General features: G+C 43.7%; 1 protein-coding gene across 2 annotated transcripts in view; it reads right to left on the bottom strand.

Annotated features, from left to right (window-relative positions):
- KLHL29 (kelch like family member 29) overlaps positions 1-19,179 on the bottom strand; it is a 1,297,105-nt gene that overhangs the window by 147,414 nt on the left and 1,130,512 nt on the right. For both annotated transcript variants that reach the window (XM_075341153.1, XM_075341152.1), the window contains 2 exons: positions 15,059-15,257; positions 10,275-10,457 (listed from right to left, as the gene is read on the bottom strand). In XM_075341153.1, coding sequence (XP_075197268.1) covers positions 10,275-10,457; positions 15,059-15,257 — 382 coding nt within the window. The remainder of the gene's footprint in view (positions 1-10,274; positions 10,458-15,058; positions 15,258-19,179) is intronic.

The raw sequence follows: 19,179 nt of genomic DNA, 5'->3' as shown, positions 1-19,179 counted from the left end.
CTCAGTATGGAGAAAGGGCAACATGGCTCAGTATGTAGAAGTCTAATGTATGGGAGGCAGTTCGACTAGGGGGCAGCATGTGGTGCAGACAGTTTGGCGATCATAGTTCCTAAGTGAGGAGGGTGTAGTGGGTGTAACTCATGAGGGGAGACGGTGTGGTATATAAAGGGGGCAGTGTGGAAGCCATGTACCATAATATAGACAGTGTGAGGGTCATTTTTTTGTGCAGGGATAAAAGTGAGGGACAGTTATTTATTTTAGGGGCTTATTTAGGGAACAGCATGGTTGATTATTTTTATAATGACATGTTATTTTTAAGGGCACTGTGTCGTGATGTGCTGCAGAAGAGCAGAGAAGATGGAGGTCTGCAGAGACGAGCTGTGGATGTGAAGTCATCATGGTGCCAGGACCTGTGAGGTACCGAGGTTTGAGGCTGGATAAATGCAGGTGATGGTTAAACACATTGGCTAAATGCAGGTTTTAAGTGATCGCTGATCTATATCCAGCAGATCGTCAGTGGTTTAATAGCTGCTGAGCCTGTGACCACACTTTCATGTGCACAGTACCATCTTTACCATGATCGTCCTGTGCACATAGAGTAGCATTGTTCTTGGCAGCATGTGTTCACAGGACAATGTGCGGCCAAGAAAGATATTTAAAGGCGTCTGTCACCCCCCAAATGCCAATTAAACTGTACAAACATTTTTTTAGGGAACACAGCCCATATAAAAATCATGCCAGGTAGTAACAGTGTAACCTAACAATAAAAAAATCTTCTATTTTATTTATTTATTTTTTTTGCAGTGAGGAGGCATTGTGCACTTTTGGAGTGGCCTATGCCATAAACAAAAGTGAATCTTTATCAAATGTTAACTTGCGCTGTATACACCTAGTGTGATTTCTGTATGGGTTGTGTACACCTGGTGTGATTTCTGTATGGGCTGTATACACCTGGTGTGATTTCTGTATGGGCTGTATACACCTGGTGTGATTTCTGTATGGGCAGTATACACCTGGTGTGATTTCTGTATGGGCTGTATACACCTGGTGTGATTTCTGTATGAGCTGTATACACCTGGTGTGATTTCTGTATGGGCTGTATACACCTGGTGTGATTTCTGTATGGGCTGTGTACACCTGGTGGGATTTCTGTATGGGCTGTGTACACCTGCTGTGATTTCTGTATGGGCTGTGTATACCTGGTATCATTTCTGTATGAGCTGTATACACCTGGTGTGATTTCTGTATGGACTGTATACACCTGGTGTGATTTCTGTATGGGCTGTATATGTGGCGCCCTGGACAAGCCAGGGGCCACAGAGAACAACACCAACACACCCCACACTCCCGGTCAGGCACACCTAAGTCAGACAAAACCCTTGTTGCCTTCCTCCAGGGGCTGATGTCCACACCAGGGGGTTGAGCCAGGCGGTTGGCCCCGCCCACCGAGGATTACAAAGTCCTGGAGGCGGGAAAAGTAGGGCAGATGGAGTTTGAGAGTGGAAAGTGGAAGAGAGAGGAGTAAAGTGGCAGTTAAGCAGCGAGAAGTTGGTCCGGGTGTGTGGCCCGGACGGATCAGCAATGTTGGCAGACGGTGGTGACCGTCTGCAGGAGTGGCCTATCGGAGTTTACCGTAAAGACCGTGGACGGGCGGTGGCCCGGCGGTACCGGACCGGTACGCAAAGAGAAGCCAGCACCATCCGGCAGGGGCTTACGGACCCCGGCAAGGCTAGGAGTCGCTGTGAATTTGCCAAATTCGTTAGCGAAGGGAACCTCCTGGGTTTCCCAGCAGCCAAGTCCCGACAGAAGGCAACAGTCCAACCGTGAGAGGGAAACACAGCCACCGCCAAGGCTACCGTTCCCAGGGCCAGAGCCTGCGGGCAAAAGGGGCTCCTCCGGCCCACATCCAAGCCGGGGAGCGGGTTACCGGTGGGAACCCATTGGAACCGTTACACTACATAGGTGCAGGGAATGGCAGTCACCATCAACCTGCCGGGAGAAACAACACCGCAGCCGTCTATGGGACCCGCCAACCAGCCGTGTGTTTTACCGAGAACTGTGTCCTCATCATTGGCGTGAGTACCACCGTGCCGTGCGGCACAGCGCTGCCCCCACGACCCTGCACCTCACCAGGCCCCGTAACCTGCCTGCCATCCATCCCTACCCCATCACCGGGCCCCGGGACAACCAACCCCCTATCCACGGACGGGAGAACCAACATCCAAGCTGCTCCCTGTCATCGCTCCCGGGATCCCTGTCCAGAGCAGCGGTAGTGTCACCAATCTCACCACAACCGTGGGTGGCGTCACGGGCAATAACCAAATCCCCACAATCAAATCCCCTTTTCATTCACGGGCGAGGAGCGCCGCTCGAGTCCCTGGGATCCGGCCCACCGCTCGAGCCACCACCGAGCAGCCGCAGCAGCCGCGGCCGGACCCGAGCAGTGGGAGAGCGCAGCGTCCCCTCCTCCGCCCGCGACATATACACCTGGTGTGATTTCTGTATGGGCTGTATACACCTGGTGTGATTTCTGTATGGGCTGTATACACCTGGTGTGATTTCTGTATGGGCTGTATACACCTGGTGTGATTTCTGTATGGGCTGTATACACCTGGTATGATTTCTGTATGAGCTGTATATCCGGTATGATTTTTCTATGTGCGACGTTCCCTATTATGAATATTTGTGCAGGTTGATCGGCATTTTGTGGGTGACAGATATTTTGCTCCTGCATCAGGTGATTGACAGTTTGTTGAGGTAGACCAATAATCCGCAGCAGTGTAAACGCACCTTAAAGAGCGACTTAATGTTTTAGAAATTATTTTATATGTTTTAGGGTAATTCATTTTGAGCAGATCTGAGGGGAACCTGGTCCCGAGTCCCCCACAATTGCTCCAAAGACCTATTAGGAAAGTGCAGGAGAGCAGACAGAGCAGCGTGGATTCAGTAGAAAATCAGAGTCCTGTTTCCTGAGCCGTGCACTTCACCTATGGGGGTCTCAGGACACATTACTGCACCAGTCTAAGAATTAATGGACCTTTTTGATGACCCTTCTTTTGAGAATCCTAAAACATGGTGCATGCTGGGATACTCGAAAGAAGCGTTGTCATGGGGCGGAGGCTGCAGTCACTGCCACAGCCTCTGCCCCTCCCTGAAATGAAGCATCTTCAAGGGACAGGATAGGAAATTATTAATGCAAGTATATTATAAAAAAAATGATATTTTGGCACTAAATAGATAGGGATTTAGAATGAAAATTACTTTGCCTTCGGACCAAACCTTTAAGTTACTCTTTAAATGTTTACTAGTGCGGCTACTAGCAACTAATCAGTACTGTGGTACCTAGTTTGATGATAGTTGGTAACGACAATTTCAATCATCTCCTTACCATTGTTAAAGTATACAAGTTTATATGATGGGGGCTAACCTGACATTGAAAGTGATCCTGTATAACGTTGGTGATATGTCATGTATTGACGGTTGTTCTCAGGCTGTATTTCTGTACTGACAGTTGTTCTGGTGATGCAGTCATGTACTGACAGTGGTTCTGGGGCTGTATTTCTGTACTGATGATTGTTCTGCTGATGTAGGCATGTACTGACTATGGTTCTGGTGATGTACTCATTTACTGATAGTTGTTCTTGTGATGTAGTTATGTATGAACGTAGGAGCGCAGCATGTAGCGTTTTTTGAGCGTCGGAATCCTTTTTTTTTTTCTACTGCGCATGCTCAGCTCTTGTGTTTAATAACTGAAATCAATGTTTCTTTCTCTCTCTCGGCGGCTGAACAATCAGCTGATCGCCCAGCTGCTGGATTTTGAGAGCGATCAGCTGGCTTTTGAGAACGACCATCTGATCGCTCGGCTACTGTGAACAATCAGGTGATCGCCCAGCGGCCGGCCACCGGGTGATCAGCTGATCGTTCACAATAGCCAGCCGCTGGTAAAACAGTAAAAAAAAAAACAATAGATCGTTGCTTTGCAGCATCAGTCACATCAGTTGTGCCACTATCTGCAACGCATCCGTTGCATAAGTCACACAACTGATTGTGACGGATGTAAAACAACGCAAGTGTGAAAGCAGCCTTACTAGTAGGGGGCGATACAACTTAAAGTGCCTAGGGCAGCATGAATGCCAAATACGGCCCTGCCTGTGGTGTAATTTGTATGGGGGCCTCCCAACTCCTCCCAATGGCAGATAAGCAAGAGGGTAATTAGGCATCTGAATTTTATTGAGTTATCTAAGGGAGTGATAACTCTAAACTTGGTGAGTTGCATCTGCCGTTCATTGTTACTAAATCTGACGATTTTGGCAGAACAGGCCTGTGGTATAATTTGTACGGGGGCCTCCCAACTCCCCCCAATGACAGATAAGCAAGAGGGTAATTGGGCATCTGAATTTTATTCAGTGATCTAAGGGAGTGTTGCATCTACTGTTCATTGTTACCAAACCTGACGATTTTGGCAGAACAAACCAATTCTCTAATGTATATGGGGTCCTCCCAACTCTCTCCAATGGCAGGTAAGCAAGAGGGTAATTAGGGATCTGAATTTTATTGAGTTATCTAAGGGAGTGATAACTCTAAAATGACTTGGAAACACTTGATGAGTTGCATCTACTGTTCCTTGTTGCCAAACCTGACGATTTTGGTAGAATAGGCCTGTTGTGTAATTTGTATGGGGGGCCTCCCAACTCCCCCCAATGGCAGATAAACAAGAGGGTAATTAGGCATTTGAATTTTATCATGCTCAATCCTTTTCTCTCGGGGGGCATAAGTTGCTGTAAGAGATGTGCAGATCACAAGTGCATGTGTATAGCGGTTTGGGAGAAAGAGCGTTAATTATTGGTAACTCATGGCCCATAGGAGCCACTTTAGATCTTTATGCACATCCAATGAACTGGTAGGTCATTCATAAAACATAGGACAGGACAACTTTGTTTGATCACATCTTTTGCATCCAGTGGATAGGGAATGGTTAATCAGAAGTAACCTTAAGAATAGAGTACTTAGGAAAATGTACTTATTCGGAAAGTGAAGTGAGATCCCCGAGTGCAGGCAGCCTGGAGCAAGTCATGGATGCCTCCGACTTGATGCCGCTGAGAATAAGCCTGCCTAAAGCTTCCTCGAGCTAGCGTTGGATCCTGCGGAGCTGATTAGCATTTCTTATTTTACAAATGCTTCCTCGCTGTCTGAGCTGCCTCTAATACATAGCATTGGTGTGGGTAGACCCTCATTAAGAAGCGTGAGGAATAGAATTTAATTAGCCTGGAGACAAATATACACAAAAAATATAAAAAAAAAACCACACGAGTCCCAAGCAAGTCTTAGGCTTATCCTCCTCAAAGTGTATTTCTTCCTTGGCTGGTCTATACACCAGTTGGTTGACCAATAGGCAGGGGAATGTGTACAGAAGGATAAATAATGCAATGTAATGACTTTATCCTCCGCTTCTATACAGATTTAACACTAGGATCAGTTTAATACTATCGGCACTGTGGTCCCTACCGGCCGACATGAGAAAATAAAGACTTAAAAAGCTTCTTCATCAAGGGCTCGTCTCACACGAGCGCAGACACTCTGATGAAATGCAATAACATAATAAGACTTTTATCGAGCACATAAACATAAAACTTTCATGTGAGGACCCCCTATGTGGTAGCGATCGCAATACCCATAACATCAATGATATGGAATACATAACATATTAATGACTGTACTGATGGAGCTCCTTGGGAGGTTGCAAGAAATTGAGATAAAATGTAATGTCTCATTCTGGGTGAAGTATTCCGTTCCCAAAGCTCATGTGCCTTATTAATGCACATGGGCATCAAAGAGGGAGGGTGGGGGGGTCTCTATTCAATATACACCTCTATTAGCTATAGAGGAAAGCTGTACAGCACATCCCTGGAGGACTCAACACTATTCATTTGAATTAGAGCCATGTAATACCACATTTGTTCTGAAGTGGCCAGTGTAGGAATAATGTCTAGCCTTTAACACTAGAAGTCCCAGAAATTTCGAGCTCCCCCCCTGAAGTCACGAAAGTTGGTCAAATGACCCTTAGGGGTACTTTGCACACTACGACATAGCAGGTGCGAAGTCGGTGGGGTCAAATCCAAAGTGACGCACATCCGGCATCGCTGTCGATATCGTAGTGTGTAAATCCTTTATGATACGACTAACGAGCGCAAAAGTGTCGTAATCGCATCATCGGAGTAGAGTCGGTCATTTCCATGAATTGGGAAGGACCGATGTTACGATGTTGTTCCTCGTTCCTGCAGCAGCACACATCGCTGTGTGTGAAGCCACAGGAGCGAGGAACATCTCCTACCTGCCTCCACCGGCAATGCGGAAGGAAGGAGGTGGGTGGGATGTTACGTCCCGCTCATCTCCGCCGCTTTGCTTCTATTGGCCGCCTGCCGTGTGACATCGCTGTGACGCCGCACGACCCGCCCCCTTAATAAGGAGGCGGGTCGCCGGCCAGAGCGACGTCGCAGGGCAGGTAAGTGCATGTGAAGCTGCCGTAGCGATAATGTTCGCTACAGCAGCTATCACCATGATATCGCATCTGCGACGGGGGCAGGGACTATCGCGCTCGGCATCGCAAGCATCAGCTTGCGATGTCGTAGTGTGCAAAGTAACCCTTAGTCCAAACTGACCTAACTAACTAGAAACTAAATGGCTAAACTCAATGGAAAACAACAACCTCCTGTGGTGCGACGGTAATGGCCTTAATTACAGAACAAAAGACGGTGATTATAGGATGTTAGCTAAAATCCTTCAGGTCATTCGACCCGTCTCTGGGTTCCAAAGGTAGAAATGTTAAATGACCCCTCTCTGGGACTTCTAGTGTTAAAGCACACAAATCAGCAGGATTTTCCTATATAACCAAAAGCCAGTGCTATACAGGCACTATCAGGCTGATTCTATACATACTTGTAGTGGTCAGCTCAGATGTATAGGTTTTGAAACACAAGATAATAAAGTTTGTCAAATCAGCAGCTGAGGATCAGAAAATACCTGGGGTGGGTATTTATAGTTATCCCTTCCCCCTGTTATTTATGCTAATTATATTATACAATCGTTTTAGTTTGTGACTAGAAGGACCTGTGCTAATATCATATCCATGTGACCAGAAGGGGAGGGGCCTCAGCCAACAGAAAAATGCTGTTTTCTGGTATCAGCTATGTTGGGTGAAGCCCCGCACCTTCTGGTCATATGGGTATGACATCAGCACAGGTCCTGTTAGTCACAAACTAAAACAATTGTATAATAAAATTAGCATAAGTAACAGGGGGAGGGGATAACTATGAATACCCACCCCAGCTATTAGCTGATCCTCAGATGCTGTCACTCAACAAGCTGCTGATTTTACAAACTTTACTTGCTTGTGTTTCCAAACCTATACATTTAAGCTGACAACTAAAGGTATGTATAGAATCAGCATGATAGTGCCAGTATAGCACTGGCTTTAGGTTATATAGGAAAATCCTGGTGACTGGTGCACTTTAACTGCTTCCCTAGATAATGGTTGATCAACTGATCTGCTACACATTCGCATTTGAAGCAATGGCCAGCCCAGATGGGAGAATCATTTAACCCTTTAGTCAAGTAAGCTTTCACTACACAAAATTTGCAGACTTTTTATTATTTAAATATCAGGATTATTCCTGAATTGTTTTGCCTTTTGTTTTTAGCTTACCGATAAATATTAGATCCTACACTGTGTGTAGGGAGTTCTAGATACTTAAAGCGTACCAATCACCAGGATTTTTCTTTATAAACTAAAGCCAGTGCTATACTGGCACTATCAGGCTGATTCTATACATACCTTAAAGCCTGCTTTACACGTTGCAATTTCGCATACGATATCGTATGCGATTGTGGCGCCCTGGACAAGCCAGGTCGTCACAGGTACTACACCAACACACCCCACACCCCGGTTAGGCACACCGAAGCCAAACACAAAATCCTTGTTGCCTTCCTCCAGGGGCTGATGTCCACACCAGGGGGTGGAGCCAGGCAGTTGGTCCCGCCCACCGAGGAGTTCACAGTCCTGGAGGCGGGAAAAGGAGTGAGATCAGATCGGTTTTGAAGTGAAGGGGTAGAAGAGTCTGACAGCATCCGGGTGTGTGGCCCGGATGGTACAGCAAGGTTGGCAGACGGTGGTGACCGTCTGCAGGAGAGGTCGATTGGAGTGAGCCGTAAGGACCGTGGACGGGCGGAAGCCCGGCGGTACCGAACCGGTGAGAGAAGAGAAGCCAGCACCATCTGGCAGGGCTTACGGACCCCGACCAGGCTAGGAGTCGCCGTAAAACTGGTCAAATCCGTTAGCGAAGGGAACCTCTGGGGTTTCCCAGCAGTCAAGACCCGATTGAAGGCAACAGCTCAAACCATAGAGGGAAACACAGTCACCGCCAAGGCTACAATTCCCAGGGCCAGAGCCTGCGGGCAAAAGGGGCTCCTTCAGCAACCATCCAAGCTGGGGAGCGGGTTACCGGTGGGAACCCATTGGAACCGTACACAAAACAAAGGTGCAGGGAAAGGCAGTCACCATCAACCTGCCGGGAGGAGAAACACCGCAGCCGTCTGTGGGACCCGTCCATCCAGCCGTTTGTTTTACCGGAGACTTTGCATTCGTCATTGGCTGAGTGAGTACCACCGTGCCGTGCGGCACAGCGCTGCCCCGCGACCCTGCACCTCACCAGGCCCCGTAGCCCGCCTGCCCTGCATCCCTACCCCTCACCGGGCCCCGGGACAACCAACCCCCCTACCCACGGAGGGGAGAAAACAACATCCAGGCTGCTCCCTGTCACCGCTCCTGGGATCCCCGTCCAGAGCAGCGGTGGTGTCACAACCTCACCACAACCGTGGGTGGCGTCACGGACAATATCCCTAAACCCAAACCTTCCCCCTTTTCACTCACGGGCGAGGAATGCCGCTCGAGTCCCCGGGATCCGGCCCACCGCTCGAGCCACCACCGAGCAGCAGCAGCAGCTGGACCCGAGCAGTGGGTGAGCGCAGCGTCCCCTCCTCCGCCTGCGACACGATCGTAACCGCCCCCCATTGTATGTGCAGCACGTTCAATTTGTTGAACGTGCCGCACATACGATTAACCCCCGTCACACATACTTACCTACCATACAACCTCGATGTGGGCGGCGAACGTCCACTTCCTGGAGTGGGAGGGACGTTTGGCGTCACAGCGACGTCACGCGGCAGACAGCCAATAGAAGCGGAGGGGCGGAGATGAGCGGGACGTAAACATCCCACCCACCTCCTTCCGCATTGCTGGCCGGGAGCCGCAGGACGTAGGTAAGATCTTTTCATTGTTCCCGGGGTGTCACACACTGCAATGTGCGCTACCCTGGGTACGATGAACAATCTGACGTTTAATTAGTCAGGAATGAATGACGTGCGTGCGGTTTTTCGTTCAATCGCAATTGTATGTTGCTGTCACACGCTGCAACATACCTTACGATGCCGGATGTGCGTCACTTACGACGTGACCCTGCCGACACATCGTAAGATATCTTGTAGCGTGTAAAGCGGCCTTTAGTTGTGAGATCGGATGTATAGTTTCTGAAATACAGGCAAGTAAAGTTTGTGAAATTCACGGTTATTTTATTGATAGGTGCTGGTGCTGCAGAATATGTAGTAGGTGGGTTGCTAGTCATTCCTGCCCCATGTCTGCCTGCGTGTCCTTCCTTCCCCTGTCTCTGTTATTACAGGGGAGGATGGGGGGGGGGGGACAGGGGGAGGAAGGACAGGCAGGCAGACAGGGGTGGGAATAACTAGCAAAACCCAACCCACCTATTAAATATTCTGCAGCACCAGCACCTATCAATCAAATAACAGTATATTTCACAAACTTTACTTGCCTGTATTTCAGAAACTATACATCCGATCTCACAACTAAATGTATGTATAGAATCAACATGATAGCGCCAGTATAGCACTGGCTTTAGTTTATATAGGAAAATCCTGGTGATTGGTCCTCTTTAAATGATCTTTCGGGGAAGAGTCAGAGGCCCCCATACACATTAGCCAGACGGTTGATCTTGGCGACTTTTATCTTATGTGTATGGGGGCCTTTACAGAGTTGTTTAGCTGCTTTTGTGATATTATCCAGAAGATAAGATCACTAAAGTATATGAAAGAGCTATTTCTGAGAATTATAAAAGTAAAAAATAGAATATTAGGATACTGTTGGGTCCACGATTTGCCTTTCATCAGCATCATCCAGAATATTCTTATGCAAATAAACGTCTTACCTGACAGATAGATATTGTCCCCCGCGCTCACAACACTGAAAAATTCCCGATCATAGAAAGGTAGGCTCGCCAATGGATACCATTTATTGATTTGTGGATTTAAACAAGTGACAGCCGTCAGTGTCCTCTGATTCATTCCTATCATTTGCCGACCACCAACTAAGACAATCACTTCAGCCACACCTGGAAAAAAGGAGAAGAACACATCAATCTGCAGCACAAACAGATCAGTATTTTATAGTCCTACAGCTCTAAACACCAGTTGTAGCCTTTAAATAATAGCAGCAGCGGGAGAGGAGTGTGATGACCTTGTGGGAGGCAATGACCTGTCCACTGATGTGATTATGCTAGAGAAGACAGAGCTTCATATGACAGAAAATGATAAGACATAAGCATGGATGATTTACTAAGAAATGTGTATTAAGCAGAAGGAGAAGAGTGTGTTGATCTTGTGGGAGGCAGTGACCTATCCACTGATGTGATTATGCTAGTGCACACAAAGCTTCATATAACAGAAAATAATAAGTTATACAGTGGTCATTGCATGCTTATGTCTTATCATTTTCTGTTATATGAAGCCCTGTCTGCTCTAGCATGATCACATCAGTGGACAGGTCATTGCCTCCCACAAGACCATCATGCTCTTCTCCTTCTGCTTAATACATATTTCTTAGTAAGTTATATAGTGGTCATTCCATGCTTATGTCTTACTAAGAAATGTGTATTAAGCAGAAGGAGAAGAGTGTGTTGATCTTGTGGGAGGCAATGACCTGTCCACTGATGTGATGATGCTAGTGCACACAAAGCTCCATATAACAGAAAATGATAAGTTATACAGTGGTGATTCCATGCTTATAAATAAATAAAATAAATAAATCTTTATTTTTATATAGCGCTAACATATTCCGCAGCGCTTTACATACATCAGGAACATTGTCCCCATTGGGGCTCACAATCTAAATTCCCTATCTGTATGTTTTTGGAGTGTGGGAGGAAACCGGAGTACCCGGAGGAAACCCACGCAAGCACGGGGAGAACATACATGTCTTATCATTTTTTGTTATATGAAGCCCTGTCTGCTCTAGCATAATCACATCAGTGGACAGGTCATTGCCTCCCACAAGATCATCACACTCTTCTCATTCTGCTTAACACATATTTCTTAGCAAGTTATACAATGGTCATTCCATGCTTATGTCTTACTAAGAAATGTGTATTAAGCAGAAGGTAAACAGTGTGTTGATCTTGTGGGAGGCAGTGACCTGCCCACTGATGTGGTTATGCTAGTGCACATAGGGCTTCATATGATAGAAAATGATAAGACATAAGCATGGATGATTTACCAAGAAATGTGTATTAAACAGAAGGAGAAGAGTGTGTTGATCTTGTGGGAGGCAGTGACCTGCCAACTGATGTGGTTAAACTAGTGCACACGGGGCTTCATATAACAGAAAATTATCAGACATAAACATGGAATGAACCCTGTATAACTTACTAAAAAATGTGTATTAAGCAGAAGGAGAAGAGTGTGCTGATCTTGTGGAAGGCAATGACCTGCCCACTGATGTGATTATGTTAGAGCACACAAAGCTTCATATAACATAAAATGATAAGACATAAGCATGCATGATTTACCAAAAAATGTGCATTACACAGAAGGAGAAGAGTGTGTTGATCTTGTGGGAGGCAATGACCTGCCCACTGATGTGATTATGCTAGATCAGACAGGGCTTCATATAACAGAAAACGATAAGACATAAACATGAAATGTCCACTGTATAATTTACTAAGAACTTTGTATTAAGCAGAAGGAGGAGAGTGTGTTGATCTTGTTGGAGTCAGTGACATGCCCAATGAGGTGATTATGCTATTACAGACAGAGCTTCATAGAGGAGAAAATGATAAGACATAAAGCATGGATGACTTCCCAAGAAATGTGTATTAAGTAGAAGGAGAAGAGTGTACTGATCTTGTGGGGTGCAATGACCTGTCCACTGATGTGATTATGCTAGTGCACACAGTGTTTCATAGGGGAGAAAATTACATAGGCATGGATGACTTACCAAGAAATGTGTATTAAGCAGAAGGTGAATAGTGTGTTGATCTTGAAGAGAAAGTTACTTGTCCATTCATTTGAATTATGTATGTGAGGAAAATTTCATGTAGAAGGGACAATGTCATGACACAGGAATGGACTAAATACAGTGCAGCTAACCAAGATATAGGAATGAATGATGACATCAGTATAAGATGATGCTGAATTTTAGGGGAAAGTGACCTGTCCATTTCTATGATTATGGTATTGAAGAAAAGACTGCATATGAAAGGGACATTGTCATAAAATAGGTACGAGGTGATTATTGTATTACTAACCAAGCTATGGGGACAATAGCAGCAGCAGGAGAAAAGTGTGCTGCTTGTGTTAGCAGCAGTGACCTGTCCAGTTTTGTGATTCAGTTAGTAAGCACAGATATGGAAGTTTTATATATATATATATATATATATATATATATATATATATATATATATGTATGTAAAATGGCCATTAGATGAACTAACGACAATGGAGCAAACTGCCCAAGGAAAAATTACAAGAAAGCAGCTGTACAGTGTGTGGAAAGGAAGAAACCAATCTGTATGGATCATGAGGCTAAGATATTTGTGTTGGTACCAAAGACACACAGAAGATCTAGCTGCTGGCCAAGTGAGAAACCTTGAAGAAGAATATTTGTGTAATTTAATATTACTAAAAGTAGTGTCTTTTCTTTTTTTATTCTTTTTTCTGCATGTGAGATTTATAAAGTGCTGCCATTATTATTTGTTCAATTTAGATTACCGGTGTATATATATATATATATATATATATATATATATATATATATATATATATATATACATATATATATATATATATATACACACACACACACACACACACGATATATTCGTTTTTCGAGGGTACGGTAATTTTCTAAAACGTATGAATATTAGGCAATACATTAAGGCTAATTATACCATTCTAAGCAATACTGAGGTTAATACTTGCATTATATATATGGTAACTAAAATATGATCTAGGATTAATATATAATATTAATATATGACTGTTGAATACCGGCCCATCAATATGGAAAATAAACGTCATAAAGGCACCATCCATTCGGATAATTTTTTTAAGGGACACGGTTTAAAGTAAATCTGAGATTAAGACGACAGAATTACTGAAACATAAATAATTAAAAAATGAATAACAAAGTAGATACGATAAAAAAAATCTCCCTCTACCCAACAAGGGTACAATTTTGACCTTATATAGTCACAAAGCCATTCAACACCTGACATCATCACCTATAAAATAATCTATTATATAAAGCTGTGTGTGTGTGTGTGTGTGTGTGTATGTCGCTAAAGGAATCCGCACCGTCGCATTTACAACCACGAAATTTTGCACAGACACCCCATTTGACTCAGAAAACGTCATAGTCTCATAGACTATCTTTTGAGAGGAAAATTTAACCCCACGCATTACAGTTATTAGCCAAAAAAAGCTGCTTACATTAAAGTCAATTGAGGTGGGAGCCACATTGCAGCCAGAACTTCAGAAGAATGTTGGCCTGTCACAATGCGCAGCCAGAGAAAGAGACAGAGAGAAAGAGACTGACATGCAAAGACAGAGAGACAGACAGGGAAAGAGACAGACAGGGAAAGAGACAGACAGGGAAAGAGACAGAGATTGACAGACACAGACAGACAAAGAGACAGACAAAGAGATAGACAGGGAAAGAGACAGAGAGGAAAAGAGACAGACAGAGACTGACAGACAGACACAGATAGACAGACAAAGAGACAGACAGGAAAAGAGACAGACAGGAAAAGACAGAGAGAGACAGACAGGGAAAGAGACAGACAGAGACTGACAGACAGAGACAGACAAAGAGACAGACAAAGAGACAGACGAAAAGAGAGACAGGGACAGATACTGACAAATACAGACAGAGACACACAAAGAGACAGACAAAGATTCAAACAGGGAAAGTGATAGAAAGGGAAAGAGACAGACAGGGAAAGAGACAGACAGGAAAAGAGACAGGGAAAGAGACAAACAGAGACAGACACTGACAGACGCAGACAGAGAAAGACAAAGAGACAAACAAAAAGACAGACAGAAAGCGACAGACAGGCAAAGACAGGGAAAGAGACAGACAGGGAAAGAGAGCTAGGGAAAGAGACAGACAGGGAAAGAGACTGACAGAGACAGACAAAAACAAAGACAAAGAGACTGACAGGGAAAGACAGGGAAAGAGACAGACAGGGAAAGAGATAGAGAGACAGATAGGGAAAGTGATAGACAGACAGGGAAATTGACAGACAGACAGGGAAAGAGACAAACAGGGAAAGAGACAGACAGACAGACAAAGAGAGAGAGGCAGACAGAGAGAGACAGACAGACAAAGAGAGAGGGAGACAGACAGATTGGGAGAGAGACAGAGTGACAGTTACTATCCCGGGGCAACACCGGGTACTACATCTAGTATAGGCATAAGTCTATGCCAATTCTTTCTTTAATTCCTTCTTTAGTCTCTTACTAGATCAGTTTAAAATACAAAAAGTCCTCATATTTCAAGATCAAGAATCCTGATGAAGACCTAAAACTCTCTGCCATCTCTTTGAGTTGTCTTCTCCTGAATTGTCCATATGATACAACTCCCTTTACTCCAAAGTAGCTCCGATGTACACCCAACCCAACAGTGAAGAATATTCCTTCCCACCACCATTTCCATTACCTGCTGATAGTCTTGGCCTTGTGCGCGGAGTTTGCATCTCTTGCCGGGCGTGAGGAAGCATGTGATATCTTTTCGCCTCATTGACTAAATCCCGACAAGCCTCTGATGACTTTATCAGCTCCTCATTGTCAACAACATTGAGCAGATAGCTTGGATGAATGAAGGGAAGACGGACAACGGCCAACAATTCAGCGGAATGCTGCAAAAGAAGATTCCACAGAACATGTTCAGTGTCAAACTTTATCTGAGATAGCAGCTCCTCTCCTCTTTTCGTCCTGCAACAAAGAATCCGTTACGGTACAAAGGAGTTGGAATTGAATGGTCTCGGGATGTAGGAGCCGCGCAGCAGGTTTACTAACATGTATTCAAAGAGGACGGGATCGTGTGTCATTCATATTACAAGTACAAATACATTCAGCGTTAACAAAATGTTCAATGAAAAACCACAAAAAGATAACAACTGGATTGTGCGGGCTGTGATCCTGAGGGAAGGCGGAAAGATATAGACATTGTGATGGTCAAAGGTGGACTCTTGTTTGACAACCAAGGCTTTTTTTTTCAATTTTGAGGATTTTTCACTAAGTGGCACATATATAATATAGGTAAGGAAATATATTTCTATGCTCTTCAGAGCATAAGATTCCCTTTGTAATAAGATGAACCCAATTTTTCCACTGAAGAGACAAAATTGTACTTGTATATATATATATATATGTTCAGAGGATAGAAAGATGTGAGATAGATTGATAAGAAATTGTGATATATATACAGTCATTTTTGTTTCTACCCATAATGTACTGACATAGAGGGATATATCAGTATATACCAGTAAATTATGGAGGAAAATATTATTGAGGTTTTTAGGCAGAGAAAATCCTCTCATAGAAACAGTGCAGCCTGTGGCTCACTATCTGTACTTTCCTCCATTTAGCAGGTCCAGGTTTAAAACCTGGTGGAGACCATCATACTAGAGAGCCACAAGGACTGCCGCCACGAACTTCTGTTTCTAAAGAATATCTACCCATGAGGAAACCATATCCGCAGTGTGCTTTGTAGTTTCTTCTACTGTCCTTTGTAAATACATTCATACGAAATAGATGAAAGTTGGTCAAACCCGCCAGTGTTAGCTGGGCCGACTGACCCCCCGATGTGTAAGGGGACCCCCAACTCTCTCTTCACATAGTAGTGAAAGATTGGGCGGCTGGAATTTCAATGTCGGTTCTGTTTGTTTTCAGAGGAGATAAGCCACTGCCAAAGGTGTTTGGCAGTTGCTTTACTCTCCCTCACTACTGATGTGAAGCAAAAGGCTACTTTCACACATCCGGTTTGAGCAGTGCGGCTCAATCCGGCTGTGAAACCTATGCAACGGATGCGGTGAAAACACCGCATCCTTTGCATAAGTTTTTTACATGCGGCCCGTCCGGTTTTTGCCGCTTGCGGCAGGCTACTGAGCATGCGCAGTGGCAAAAACCGTATGCGGCGGCCGGATGCGGTTTTTGCCGCATCGCGCCGCATCCGGCATCCATAGGGATGCATTGAAAAAAGCGGCGCGATGTGGGGTTTTTTTGCCGCACAAAAAAACGTGCCAGGCAACGTTCCATCCGGCCGCCGCTAAATCTGCCGCATGCGCCAAAAACCGGACGGAACGCAAGGCCATGCGGCACAATGCGGCACTAATTAAAGTCTATACAGGAAAAACGCAACCGGCAGCAAAAAAAAACGGTTGCGTTTTTCCTGCAAAGTGCCGGATTGTGCCACACAGGAAAAACCGGATGTGTGAAAGCAGCCTAATGGGAGAATATGGAGTGATAGCGGTCTGCCAAACTAAAATTTAACCACGAATTAGCTAGTGTATGGTCATTGTAAGAATAGCTACACAGGGCACCAGAATACAGAGAGCAGGACTCAATACAATGGATGAATATTTATATGGACGGATGGATAGACAGATGGATGGATGGATAGATAGATAGATAGATAGATAGATAGAGGGATAGATAGATAGATAGATAGATAGAGGGATAGATAGATAGATAGATAGATAGAGGGATAGATAGAGGGATAGATAGATAGAGGGATAGATAGATAGATATATAGATAGATAGATAGATAGATAGATAGATAGATAGATAGATAGATAGATAGAGGGATAGATAGAGGGATAGATAGATAGATAGATAGATGGATAGATAGATAGATAGATAGATAGATAGAGGGATAGATAGATAGATAGATAGATAGATAGAGAGATAGATAGAGGGATAGATAGATAGAGGGATAGATAGATGGATAGATAGATAGATAGATAGATAGATAGATAGATAGATAGATAGATAGATAGATAGATAGATAGAGGGATAGATAGATAGAGGGATAGATAGATAGATAGATAGATGGATAGATAGATAGAGGGATAGATAGATAGATAGATAGATAGATACATGGATAGATAGATAGATAGATAGATAGATAGATAGATAGATAGATAGATAGATAGATAGATAGATAGATAGATAGATACATGGATAGATAGAGGGATAGATAGATAGATAGATAGATAGATAGATAGATAGATAGATAGATAGATAGATAGATAGAGGGATAGATAGATAGATAGATAGATACATGGATAGATAGAGGGATAGATAGATACATGGATAGATAGACATATAGATGGGTAGATAGACGCATGGATGGATAGGATGGATGGATGCATGGATAGAAGGACAGATAGAAAGACAGATAGATGGATGGATGGATAGGACAGATAGATAGATAGATAGATAGATAGATAGATAGATACATGGATAGATAGACAGATGGATAGAAGGATATATAGACAGATAGATGGATAGACAGATAGATTGACAGATAGAAGGATAGACGGAGAGATAGATGAAGAGATAGTCAGATGGATAGATAGATAGATAGATGGATAGAGGGATAGATAGATAGATAGATGGATAGAGGGATAGATAGATAGATAGATAGAGGGATAGAGGGATAGATAGATGATAGATAGATGATAGATAGATAGAGGGATAGATAGATAGATAGATAGATAGACAAATGGAAAGATGGATGGATGGATTGACAGAAGAATAGATGGATAGAAGGGTAGATCAACAGACAGATGAATAGACGGGAAAGATAGATGGATAGAATAAATCAGATAGTAGGATTAACCTGACAGACACATGGACAAAGATAGAGAGGTAGATAAATAGATATTTAGACAGATGGATAGATAAATGGATAAATGTTAAATGGATAAACAGATAGATGAATGGATAAATGATAGAGGGATAGATAGATAGATAGATAGATAGATGGATAGATAGAGGGATAGATAGATAGATAGATAGATAGATAGATAGAGGGATAGATGGATAGAGGGATAGATAGAGGGATAGATAGATAGATAGATAGATAGATAGATAGATAGATAGAGGGATAGAGGGATAGATAGAGGGATAGATAGATAGATAGATAGATCAATAGATAGATAGAGGGATAGATAGAGGGATAGATAGAGGGATAGATAGATAGATAGATAGATAGATAGATAGATAGAGGGATAGATAGATAGATAGATAGATAGATAGATAGAGGGATAGATAGATAGATAGATAGAGGGATAGATAGATAGATAGATAGATAGATAGAGGGATAGATAGAGGGATAGATAGAGAGATAGATAGATAGATAGATAGAGGGATAGATAGAGGGATAGATAGATAGATAGATAGATAGATAGATAGATAGATAGATAGATAGATAGATAGATAGAGGGATAGATGGATAGATAGATAGATAGCGGGATAGATAGATAGATAGATACAGTAATAGATTTGAAGAAAGATCCATTAAGACCAAGTAACTCCTTGCACCCTCAGCCTAGATATAATGACCAGGGGGGGTCTCGGCTGCCTTTGTGGGCCACATATAGCCAGATCAGAAGGTTACAGTCAATCCAATTAATGAACAGGCTCAATTCCAAATAAACAAACATCCGCCTGAAACTTCTGCAGTAAGTTTTCTTGTATAATATATTTTCTGCTCCCGTTTATTATTCCGCACAATCCCCTTAGTATCCAATTGAACAATAATAGCTACAACAA

This window comes from Anomaloglossus baeobatrachus, chromosome 3, assembly GCF_048569485.1.
Source record: "Anomaloglossus baeobatrachus isolate aAnoBae1 chromosome 3, aAnoBae1.hap1, whole genome shotgun sequence".
NCBI lineage: Eukaryota > Metazoa > Chordata > Amphibia > Anura > Aromobatidae > Anomaloglossus > Anomaloglossus baeobatrachus.
The sequence above is the reverse complement of the archived record's forward strand: the minus strand, read 5'-3'. Positions and strand labels throughout refer to the sequence as shown.